The sequence below is a fragment of the Misgurnus anguillicaudatus genome, chromosome 10, assembly GCF_027580225.2.
Source record: "Misgurnus anguillicaudatus chromosome 10, ASM2758022v2, whole genome shotgun sequence".
In the NCBI taxonomy this organism is placed as follows: domain Eukaryota; kingdom Metazoa; phylum Chordata; class Actinopteri; order Cypriniformes; family Cobitidae; genus Misgurnus; species Misgurnus anguillicaudatus.
This window is the reverse complement of record NC_073346.2, coordinates 22619515-22631875: the sequence shown is the minus strand read 5'-3', so window position 1 is coordinate 22631875 and position 12361 is coordinate 22619515. Positions and strand designations below refer to the sequence as shown.

At 35.3% G+C, this 12361-nt stretch overlaps 1 protein-coding gene across 1 annotated transcript; it reads left to right on the top strand.

Annotated features, from left to right (window-relative positions):
• Nucleotides 1–1220: 1220 nt before the first annotated feature.
• On the top strand, nucleotides 1221–12005 carry LOC141367383 (uncharacterized). The gene is made up of 4 exons (XM_073872728.1): nucleotides 1221–1282; nucleotides 1422–2883; nucleotides 10195–10268; nucleotides 10541–12005. Exons 1-4 carry the CDS (start codon nucleotides 1221–1223, stop codon nucleotides 12003–12005), a joined length of 3063 nt encoding a protein of 1020 aa, XP_073728829.1.
• Nucleotides 12006–12361: the final 356 nt, after the last annotated feature.

Sequence of the window (12361 nt, the reverse complement as noted above, 5' to 3'; positions counted from 1 at the left end):
ATGCAATTTTTTTAACTTGATTTGTTTTATTTGCAGCTAAAATAGCCGGTAAACTAAAGATTTAACGGATATGAAATGCACAAATAAAATAGTAAGATTCGCTGTGTAGCTGCCTGCCATAGTTTCACCAACTCCTTCACCCAAAATCTTTTTTTAATAGTTTCTTTAGCCTGTAATAATAGTTCACAGCTGATGTTCCCATGGAAAAAAATATGACAAATCTAACAACCATCAGTGTAATAATGTCTAATTATGTGAATACTTTATTCTTTAAATAAAAAAAATTGCATAATTTAACACGGAGTCTACTTCAACTTTTTTTTAAACAGATATTTAGTTATATAGACTGCAATCTACACAAGCTTTTATCACAGTCATGGCCCCTAGCGGAGTTAAGTGGGATAAGGTATAGCTAAAAGTGCTCCAGACCAACCTTCCGAACGAACGAATTATTGAAGTGATACGTAACTAAGAACGTTTCGGGAAACACGTATTAACGATAAGGTACAGCTTAAGGTACAACTTAAGAACGACGTAGAGCTAAGAAGGTTTCGGGGAACGCAGCCCAGCTCTTTTGTTAATATGTGGGCTATAGAAACATGCAGAAATATTGATACACAATGTGCACAAAACATTTGAAAAAGTTAAAGGAAAGTTGATGAAATGTCTAAAAGTAGGCACTGGGTCATCATGCTTTTAAAAAATGTCACTGTCAGGAGTAAGTACTGTACTTGATGTAGGACACACCCTGTTGTCTATTTAAATCTTAAAGCGCTACTTCAGGCAGTTCATGTAGACTTTTACACAGTTTTGTTATGACTAATTCAAAGGTAAGATCAGTTTGCCTTGCTTGAAATTTTAATGAGTTGACAGTATTATGATTTAATAAATGTATTTGACATAAGTAAATGTAAAACCATCATTATATGTGTGATATTTATGCAAGAATCATCTAATCCTTTTAAATTTTTTGCAAGAATTAAAAATTAAAAAAGCTTTTGATATCGGGTGGAGGATTTCTCAAAAGTATTTTGTGAGGTATTTTCAAAGATGAACAGGTCTAGAAAAACACTTCACTGTAATGCATGCTTTGAAGAAGTTTACTATTTTCTTCCAAAGCAAACATATAGAAACAGCAAAGCAAAAAATGTGAAGTAGCTGGATTTCAAACAAAGCGTTGTGTTTATTTAATGTGTGTGTGTGTCTAGCAGCTCCACTCCATGTTGCAGTGGACTGCACTGAAGCTCCCAGAAGCTGAGCAGAGAATTCTGGACTTGCAGCGGTGAGTTAAATGTTTGTTTTCCCAATTTGACATCTTTACAATCATTTAGAACATTCTTAGGTAGATTAAATTAGTAATTACTGTTTATTACCATTACAATTAAATGTAGTTGTTTTTATTGATAATTTTTTTTTTATAGAACTACCGTGACGGATTCTGACATTTTTTATGAGAACTCTCTGTCTACCCAATCAGAACAATCCTCAAATTCATCAAAGACACTGAGTGAAACAAACAAAGCCGAAAACAGAAGAGCCACGCGCAGCAGGTTTTCAATAATCAGTCCAAGAACAATGCCTAAGAAATTAGAAAAAATAGAGAACAGTACAGTGCAACCTGAGAGTTTATATGAAAGTATAGAAAATTATGATAAGACGCCAGAGGGAGAGGACAAAGCCAAAAATCATTATGTTGGATCTCGAGAGCTTTTGGATAAATGGTCTGAGAACTTAGATGATTCGGACACCATTGATCCTGAAATACAGGATTTGGTTAATTCTCCACCCGCAGAAATGTCAAACAAATTTAAAAATAAACTTAAGGAGTTGGAAAATGTTACGCTTAACATCGCCGTAACTGGGATGACTGGAGCAGGCAAGTCATCTTTTGTCAATTCCCTGAGAGGCCTTCGAAACGATGATTCCAGAGCGGCTCCCACGGGAGTAACTGAGACCACCTTGGAACCAACCATGTACCCACATCCCAGTATGCCTAATGTTAATATATGGGACCTGCCTGGAATTGGTAGTCCAAAATTTAAAGCAAAGAAGTACCTGAAAGATGTTAAGTTCATCACCTATGATTTCTTTCTTATAGTGACCTCTGAAAGATTCAAGGAAAATGATATAGAGCTAGCCAAAGCCATCCAGAAAAATAAGAAGCTATTTTATTTCATTCGCACTAAAATTGACAATGACCTGCAGGCTGAGGGACACAAAAGAGGCTTTATTGAGCAGAGGGTGCTCGACAAAATTCGAGAAGATTGTGAAAAGAACCTGCGGAAAGTCGGAAAACCCAAAGTTTTTTTAATATCCACATTTCATTTGGATAAATTTGACTTTCCGAGGTTGGTTGACACTCTCGAGGAGGAACTTCCTGAAAATAAAAGATTCGCTCTCATTCAGTCTCTGCCAGTTTACTCTATAGAAGCATTGATTAAAAAGAAAACTTATTTCAAGAAAATGATTTGGCTCAATGCCTTTGCAGCAGGTGTCGGGGCAATTCCTCCCATTCCAGGATTGTCTGTGATCTGTGATTATGGCATTATGAAGAACTTCTTCAAACAAGTATTTACAGGATTTAGCTTATCAGATGATGCACTGGAGTCACTTTCAGAAAGGGTCACCAAACCAGTGAACCTTCTTAAAGCAGCCAAGACGTCACGTTTCAAAGATGGAGTCAGTAAGGCTGTTGTGATGGACATGTTGTCTAAACCAGTCATTGCTGTGGCAAAGACACTTGGGACAGTAATGGCTCTTCTGCCAGGGGGAGCGTTACCAGCAGCGGGCACTGCTGTCGCCAGTGTGCACTACCTGCTGAATTTGGGACTAAATGAAATGGCAGAGGACACCAAAAAAATTCTTATTGCAGCAAAACTTGCTGTGCCAGACTAACATGAAGAAAGAAATTATACTTAAGTTCTGATGTTGAAGTAATTGCGATTGTAAATGGTTAACATAATATATGTGAAATAAATAATGGTACTTGTATTAATATGAAATAATATAGAATTATAATAAAACAAATAATGTTATATGTCATGTTTGCTTTGTTGTAGGCTGCTTTAGAGTAAATAACTGCTACATAAATACATGTAAATAGATAAACATAATAAATTATCAATAATAAATTATACATTTTAAATTTTATTAAAAAAGCAGTTTTAGTTTGGACCATCAGATTATGTAACAGTATATTTTTTTAATGTACAATTTTCTTTTAATTAATATTTGTTTGTAACTGTACTGTTTATGTTTGTGCTAGAAATAAAATATTTTGTAAAGGACTTCTCCTGAGGTTAAATTATAAACTTTATAGGATTTATCAACTAAATAAAATACATATTTATTTAAAATAAATAGTATATTTCGTAGATAAGACTCTGGTCAGTTCAAAGACACAAAAATGTATACTAATTTTAATAGTATCTGACTTTCTTTCAAGCCAAATAAAATCTTTACACGAGCTACACTAAAGAAAATGCTGTGCCTGTTTTCTAATGAGGAACAAAATAAAGACAATAACATTATAACTTCTGTATCATACACGGCTCTATAATGAGCCGAGAGACGTAAAGTACTTAAAGTACTGCCATGTAAACCATCATACCATATATAATATAATGAAGAAAATTGACCAAACTTTGTGTTAGCCAAGCACTCTCAAAAAGCTGAAATTTTGAAATTATTTTCTTTATTTATATTGTGTCGGCCCGAGGCATAAGCAAACTAATAAATGAATAATTCAAGACAAGAAATTTCTGATTTGCCACAACTGCTGCTGTGTCTACTAGCATTTTAGTCATGTGCAATTACGCATAGACACCTCATGTGCATTGACAATTCGTGCCAGCGCGCAAGTGCACGTCACTGTAATAAATGATAAGCCATGACACAAAAAAGGATGTATCCTTCTGGTGCCGAAAAGAGAAAGAAGAAAAGGACAGAGGAGGGAAAAAAGAGCAAATCAAATTCTGCTTAGGGCACCCAAGAGGCTTAGGCCAGCACTGATTGTGACCGCAGAGATGTTTACAGTGTGCTTGTTTTACCTAAATGATACCCAAATCCCAAAAGATACCTACCATGATATCCATACATCATCCAAAACAAGAAAATACAAAGATCATTCACAATTATATAACCTGGTATCTGTTATATAACAAACAATATTTTTTTAAATATACAAACATATAACATACAAAATGCGGATGCATTTTGTATGTTATATGTTTGAATATTAGTCTCAAAGAAAGTGGAATGCATTTACTAATTAAACTTTATGGTGCCAGTAAAAAGCCTCCACATTTCCTGCTTAACAGCGTTCTTATGAAAGAATTCATGTTTGAAATAACTACATATTTTTTAGTTTGTGTTTACTGCTTGAATATTTACAGTCTAAAATTAGGACACACCTTTAATACTTTATTATTACTTCCTTATTTTAAAATAGGCTAAACTGAAATTGCTGGGTTGTCTCAAACATGGTCAAAAATATGTTTAAATTTACCTGCTTTGACCTTCCCAAATTTAATGTGTAGGGTTTAGATTATAGTTTTTTACGATGGCTTACACACAAAATCTTTTCATGTCACACGATTTTTGAAACCTCTCACTCAAAGTGCAAAACTACATGCCAAATCTTCAAAGCCATAAGCTATTTCTCAGCCTTTGACTCAATTTTTAATTGCGTAAAACACTTTTTTCAAAAAATGTATATATAAAATGTATATAAAATCTAAGTGGAAAGTTTATATATATATATAGTAGGGGAGAGCGGGGTAAGTTGTCACACGGGTAAGTTGTCACACTGTTAATAACTCCAACACTAGAGGCTCTATCTCAAAAATCAAATAGCCACTTTATGTGACTTCTTCTTCTATAGTGAACTTCCTGTTCACATGTGGTCAAGATCACTGTAATCTGAGGTTAGCACAATTTTCTTATTTTTCTGCTTAAAAAGTAAAAAAAAATCACTTTACATTTTATGCAATACAACTTTGTTAGGTGTGAATGTTTAAAATGATTATTTTGCACAAAATAGAGGAGACCGTAAAGTGTCTTTTGATACTTTAGCTAAAGTGATATGATGAGCTAAACTTGAGATTTAGACAACATTAGCACACAAGTAAGTATGGGGCAAGTTGTCTCAATGACTTTGGGGCAAGTCGTCACATCTGACAACTTGCCCCTGTACAAACAAACACATCGAACATGCTCAGAAAACATGATATAGAAAAGAATAAGCCTCAATCTAGCAAAAAGCTGTTTCAAAAGAAAGGGAAGCAGAAATCTGGACCTATGAAAAACAAGGCAGCTAAAAGAAGAAAAATCATGCAAGAGTCATCATCAGATGATGAAGAGTGCTTCTGCCTCGTCTGTGTAGAGCCATTTTCAAAGAGTCGTCCAAAGGAGACCTGGGTAAAATGTGTAAAATGCAACAATTGGGCCCATGATGCTTGCACCTCAGGCCAGGCAATTTATGTGTGTCAGAATTGTGATTCTGGAGATGAGTCCTATTAGTCATACAGGGCATCTGTTTTGTTCAGAGGTTAAACATGTTAAGTTAAGCAAGTTATCTGCAGCGTTCCATTCAGTTATCTGGTTTTATGTGAAAGCCATAGAACATTTGAACCAAAGTTCAAAGTAAAGTGGTCTTGCCACTTAATTGAAATGTGCATTATTTGGATTGAAATAATTGTTTTTCCAGATTCTCCAGGCACGGATGTTTATATTTCCAGTTTGGTTTGAGTTTAAAAATTAAAATCAATATTCACAATTAAGTAGTTGTGTTCTTATTTTTAGATAATCTAGTGTGACAACTTACCCGCCCTAGTGTGACAACATACCCTCAGATGGGGCAAATTGTCACAAGTGCACAGTCACTATTCAACAGTCTACAACTCTGTAATGAGATAAGATATAAAGATGTTATGAATACAACATATGTGCCCAAGACTTCCTTCTTTCATTTGGTATGAGATTTATACCATTTTGATGTATGGTGCTCAGTAAATGTTAGACAGTGTGAAAAGTGTGACAACATACCCCGCTCTCCCCTACTGTGTAAATATGAAGGAATTTTCCGTATTTATGTTTTACAGGCGTTTATCTGTTTTTTTAATAAAATGTTGCATTATGGGTGCAACAACTCCTGCTCCAATCTTTCACTTTTGCCTCTCTATCACCATCTCTGTTTGAAACCTAAAATTACAACTTGCTTGCAGAGTTCTTTTCTAACATGGATGATGTTTAACTTCTAAACAAATGCTGCCAGAACAAGATACAAGTGTTCAACTATTCCAGCATCCACACATGTGATTTAGTAGACAAATCTTATTTCTGACGTGACGTGTAAGTCAAATGGATATTTACCACAACATTTATCACATTAAATCTAAAGTTTGTGTTTGTTTTGGACTCATTTGAAGTCGCCACTGTGGTGATTGGTGTTCCCTTTGGTTGGGCTTTTGTCCCTTGACCTTCACAGAACTGACTCTGCTCTTTTAGCGTTGCAACAATGTTTTTGCTTGTAGCAGTTACATCTTGTTTGTTGCTTGAAGAAGGAGAATTGTCTATGATGTCATCTAAGCTTGGTTGTTTTTGTGTTGTGCTGCCTAGCATTTAAATGTGAAATGATAAAATAAGAATAAAGAACTGAAATGTATAAGAGTGACACTCTATGCTGAACTAATAAGACACTGTATTGAATTGAAACTGAGATTGCTGCAAATGTGTCAGCTGTGGTTTTTGCTTCAGAGACATCAACATTTTGGATACAAATCTCAACAATGGTGAGAGCAAATGGCAAGAAAGAGTTTTCCACAATCCTGGTACCCAGCATGCATTGCGGCATGAAGCTTTGTTGTTGATTGTCACCATTGTTGCATTTCATAGGCGGATTGAAGTGTCCCTAAAGGCTACGGACAATGTTCTGTAAATCTACAGAGAGTGTTCTATAAATCTACAGAATGTTCAGTTTTTGAATAAACGGAAATGTCTGTAAACATAACGGAAAAGGTGCCGGTAATTTTCTGCCAGGACATTATCCGTTTTTTTACGGATTATTTTTTTAGATTGTATAATATATAGTATTTATATAAAACTTAGATTTTATATATATGAAATAATTGGAATTTATATTTATATGAAATTGCAATCAGCAGTGTTTGAAAGGCACAAGGCTGAAATCAATTGTGTTTTGAATGTGTGGTTCACAGTTTTGACAGCAGTGTGTTAGCATTTGAACAATGTGCTGTAAATCCACAGTGTTGTGCAGGTTGTGGTTAAAGTCATGGGATAAGTGTGTAAAGTTTTGAAAACTGTCTTTAACCAATGAAAAATGAACTAGAGTTTGGTCCATACAGTTTGGAACTAGAGTTTTGCACATGTGACTCAGTTGTGTCCACTGTCGTTTAGCAATCGAAAAAAACTGTAACAATATGCAAAAGGTACATACCCCAGAGTAAACAATGACGCGAGTTATCGTCTCCAACATAACTCTCTAGTTAAGGTTTTATTAAATAAAACATTTCATTTACGATTAAATTAATTACTTTGAATAATAATGCATTTCATTTTAGGCAAATGGTGACGACACTGAATATGCTGAAATATAAGTTTTAAGTTATTTTGGAGTGTTTTAGTCACAACATAACTTATGGTCTCTCTCTTTTCAGTGAAGATTTAGAAAGCTTAAAAATCTTCTTATAATTATTTATTGTAAATCACAGTATTTCAAAATGTGGCTTACAATCACTAGACTGATCTGGGCCACAATCATTAGACTGATCTGGGCCACATAACTCCCACCCACAACTGGCCCAAATGATGTCTGCCATCATGGATCCAGTGCCATCGTTGCCACACCTGGCCTATACTTGGCTGACATGTTGCATGCCAGTGCCGCCAGATTCAGCTTCACTCATGGTCAAAATGACACATTTTGTTTGCAAAAGACTTGCAACAAAAGCAAAAATTGTCTCCAAACAACACAACTTGCATACAAGCTCTTTCAGTCAATCATTACACAGTGTACAACAAAATAAAAAATACTCAGTGCGCCATTGCCTGTCCATGTAGCCTACTGCCAGTGCCATTTGTTGTCTATATTGGCTGTGTCAAATTTGTCTTTTTGCAAATAATTGGATCCAGAATAAGAAATGCTTTGGTACATTTTTTATTGATTCCATTCCATATCTTAAAAACTGAAATAATGTAAATATTACAGAGAATACATGTAAACCAAAATACAGTAAAATGTATTGGATTATAAGACATAGCAACTATTGATACTTATTCAGTCTCTTCACTCTTGATGATGGGGCCACATGGCCTCATCCACATCACATTCAATATCCTCTCTTGTAATGCACCTATAGGTAAAAATCTTCACCTTGACATTCCTCTGCACCTATTTCTTGGGCAGCAGCAGTCATTGCAAGGCATTTGCTCATAGGGATGGTGATCATAAACCTTCCAGCTCCAAGCACTGAAGAACTGAAATGTACCGTACCCCAAACCACTTATTGACAAGGACTTATTGCCTTAAACCTCCTTCATCCATGCTGGCAAAGAACAACACACATGTGGCACCTTTTTTATAAGGTCTGCAGACTGATTGTTATTTGAAGATTTGTGTGAAGGAGTGTCAAACAGGTGCTTCAGTGATCTAGGTAGTTTCTAATAGTTAAGAATAGATGGTTTCTGTTTGGTTACCATAGCTAAAACAATGGAGTTTGAACTGCTTGAATGACATCTGTGTTTACTGTTTTACATTCAATACATCTATTTACATTGGCTGTAACAACGTGATCTCTGGTATTCCTCTTTCTGCATATGGTTTAGTCATTGTGTTGGTTGAGTTTTGTTGAGAAAGGAGCAAGAAAAGCCCAATGCAATAAGATTTGCAGTCTTGATGACTTCAGAAATCACATGTGTGTAAAATCTATATTTTATGTCTATTCTATGTCTTTTAATAAATAGTGTCAAACCATTTTTTATTGTTTTGACCTTCAGTTGTTTTGTGTGTATTATGAGTGCTAGGCAACTGCGATATTTACATTTACATTTAAGCATTCAGCAGATGCTTTTTTCCAAAGCGACTTACAAAAGCGAGCAATATAAATATGTATAAAAATGTTATGTCACAATGTCACTACCATATAGTTAATTGCTTGTATCTATACATGTTATATCACAAACCTAACTTTCTGGTATTCATTAAGGTATATGATGAGAGAAGAAGCTGGCAGTGAACAGCCAGCTCTTGTGTTAACATGTGGGGTATAGAAACAAGCAGAGATATTGATTCACAGTGTGCACACTTGAAAAAGTTAATGAAAAGTTGGAAAGTTAATGGAAAGTCTAAAATTAGGCATTGGGTCATCATGCTTAAAAAATGCTACTGTCAGAAGTAGGTATTGATATGGGACACACCCTGTTGTCTATTTAAATCTTAAAGTGCTCCTTAGGCAGTTCATACAACACTTGGTTTTGTAATGACCGTTTCTTGAACTGTTACTCAAAGGTAAGATTAGTTTGTGGTGCTTAGCATTTTAATGAGTTTACACTTTTATGACTTGATCAATGCGTTTGACATAAAAATATGTAAAGCCTTTTGTGTGTGATATTTATGCAAGAATCATTGAATGCAAGAAACATCTTATACTTTCTTTTACAATAATTAAAAATGTAAAAAGCATTTTGTATGAATCCGGGAGGAGGATTAAAAAGTATTTGTAAGGTATAATGAAAGATGAACAGGTCTACTACTACAAAAAACACTTTAATGCATGCTTTGGAGAAGTTGATTATATTTTTCCAAAGCAAATACATAAAGTGTGTGTGTGTGTGTGTGTGTGTGTGTGTGTGTGTGTGCGTGCGTGCGTGTGTGTGTTTCTGGTAATTATCACGTTGTGGGTACCAATTGTCCCCACAAAGATAGGAATTCCAGTATTTTTGTGACCTTGTGGGGACATTTTGAGGTCCCCATGAGAAAACAAGCTTATAAATCAAACAGAATGATGTTTCTTGAAAATGTGAAGTAGTAGACAGTTTTCTGTGATGGTTGGGGTTATGGTTTGGGTTAGGGGAAGGGAATAGAATATACAGTTACAGTATTAATTTAAAACCATTACGTCTATAGAATGTCCCCACAAAACTTGGAAACCAGAATATGTGTGTGTTTGTGTTTAGCAGCTCCAATCCATGTTGCAGTGGACTGTACTGAAGCTTCCAGAAGCTGAGCAGAAAATTCAAGACTTGCAGCAGTGAGTTAAATGTTTGTTTTTCCCACTGACTTTATTTTAGGTTTTATGCTTTTACATATTTTGCAGTGTACATTACAAAGAAACAACTTCAATTAATATATACTAAAATATGAAAGTACTTAAATATTGATTATTGTGTTGTATTTTTTCAGAAAATATAAAAAAAACATACAATATAATATTCTTATATGAGGTAGATTACTGTCCTTAAGCTTTTAAAATCACTGTTTAAACAATAATATTTAGTTGTTTTTATTTATCTTTTTTTATAGAACTACTATGACAGATTCTGACATTTTTTATGAGAACTCTACCCAATCAGAACAATCCTCAAATTCATCAAAGACACTGGGTGACACTGACGTAGATGAAGGCAGAGGACCACCACGCACCAGATGTTCAATAAACAATCCAAGAACAATGCTGAAGAAATTAGAAAAAAATGAAAACACTGTGCAATCAGAGAGTTTGTATGAAAGTACAGAAAATTACAATAAGACGTTAGAGGGAGAGGTCAAAGCCGAAAATTCTTACATTGTATCTCGAGAGCTTTTTGATGTGTGGTCTAAAAGCTCAGAAGATTCGGACATTATTGATTTTGAAATAAAGGACGTGCTTAAATCTTCACCTGCAGAAATCTCAAGCAAATTTCAAAATAAACTTAAGGAGTTGGAAAATGTTACTCTTAACATCGCCGTAACTGGGATGACTGGCGCTGGCAAGTCATCTTTTGTCAATTCTCTGAGAGGCCTTCAAAGCGATGATTCCAAAGCGGCTGCCACGGGAGCAGTGGAGACCACCTTAAAACCAACCATGTACCCACATCCTACTATGCCTAATGTAAAAATCTGGGACCTGCCTGGAATTGGTAGTCAGAAATTTAAAGCAAAAAAGTACCTGAAAGATGTTAAGTTCAGCACATATGATTTTTTTCTTATAGTGACCTCTGAAAGATTCAAGGAAAATGATATAAAGCTAGCCAAAGCAATCCAGAGATATAAGAAGCTGTTTTTTTTCATTCGCACTAAAATTGACAATGACCTGCGGGCTGAAAAACACAAAAGAGGCTTTATTGAGCAGAGGGTGCTCGAACAAATTCGAGAAGATTGTGAAAAGAACCTGCAGAAAGTTGGAAATCCCAAAGTATTTTTAATATCCTCGTTTCAACTGGAAAAATTCGACTTTCAGAGGTTGGTCGACACTCTTGAGGTGGAACTTCCTGAAAATAAAAGATTTGCTCTCATTCAGTCTCTGCCAGTTTACTCTATAGAAGCATTGATTAAAAAGAAAACTTATTTCAGGAAAATGATTTGGCTCAATGCCTTTGCAGCAGGTGTCGGGGCAATTCCTCCCATTCCAGGATTGTCTGTGATCTGTGATTATGGCATTATGAAGAACTTCTTCAAACAAGTATTTACAGGATTTAGCTTATCAGATGATGCACTGGAGTCACTTTCAGAAAGGGTCAACAAACCAGTGAAACTTCTTAAAGCAGCCAAGACGTCACGTTTCAAAGATGGAGTCAGTGAGGCTATTTTGATGGACATGATGTCTAAACCAGTTATTGCTGTGGCAAAGACACTTGGGACAGTAATGGCTCTTCTGCCAGGGGGAGCGTTACCAGCAGCGGGCATTGATGTTGCCAGTGTGCACTACCTGCTGAATTTGGGACTAAATGAAATGGCAGAGGACACCAAAAATGTTCTTATTAAAGCACAACTTGCTGTGACAGACTAATATGAAAAATTATATTAAAGTTCTGATGTTGTAGTAATTGCAGTTGTAAATGGCTTACATAATATTTGTAAAATAAATCATGTTTTTTGCACTAATATATATGGAATTGTATATAATTATAATAAAACAAATAATGGTATATGTTATGTTGTGGTGATGGCACAGTGGATAAGACACCCGGCTTGGTGTGAGAGACCCGGGTTCGAATCCACTGTGACACTTAACCCCTAGTTGCTCCAGAGGCATGCGACCTCTGACATGTATAGCAATTGTAAGTCGCTTGGATAAAAGCATCAGCTAAATGAATAAGTATGTTTGCTTAGTGGTAATTTTTACACATATTTTTGTGTCAAGCT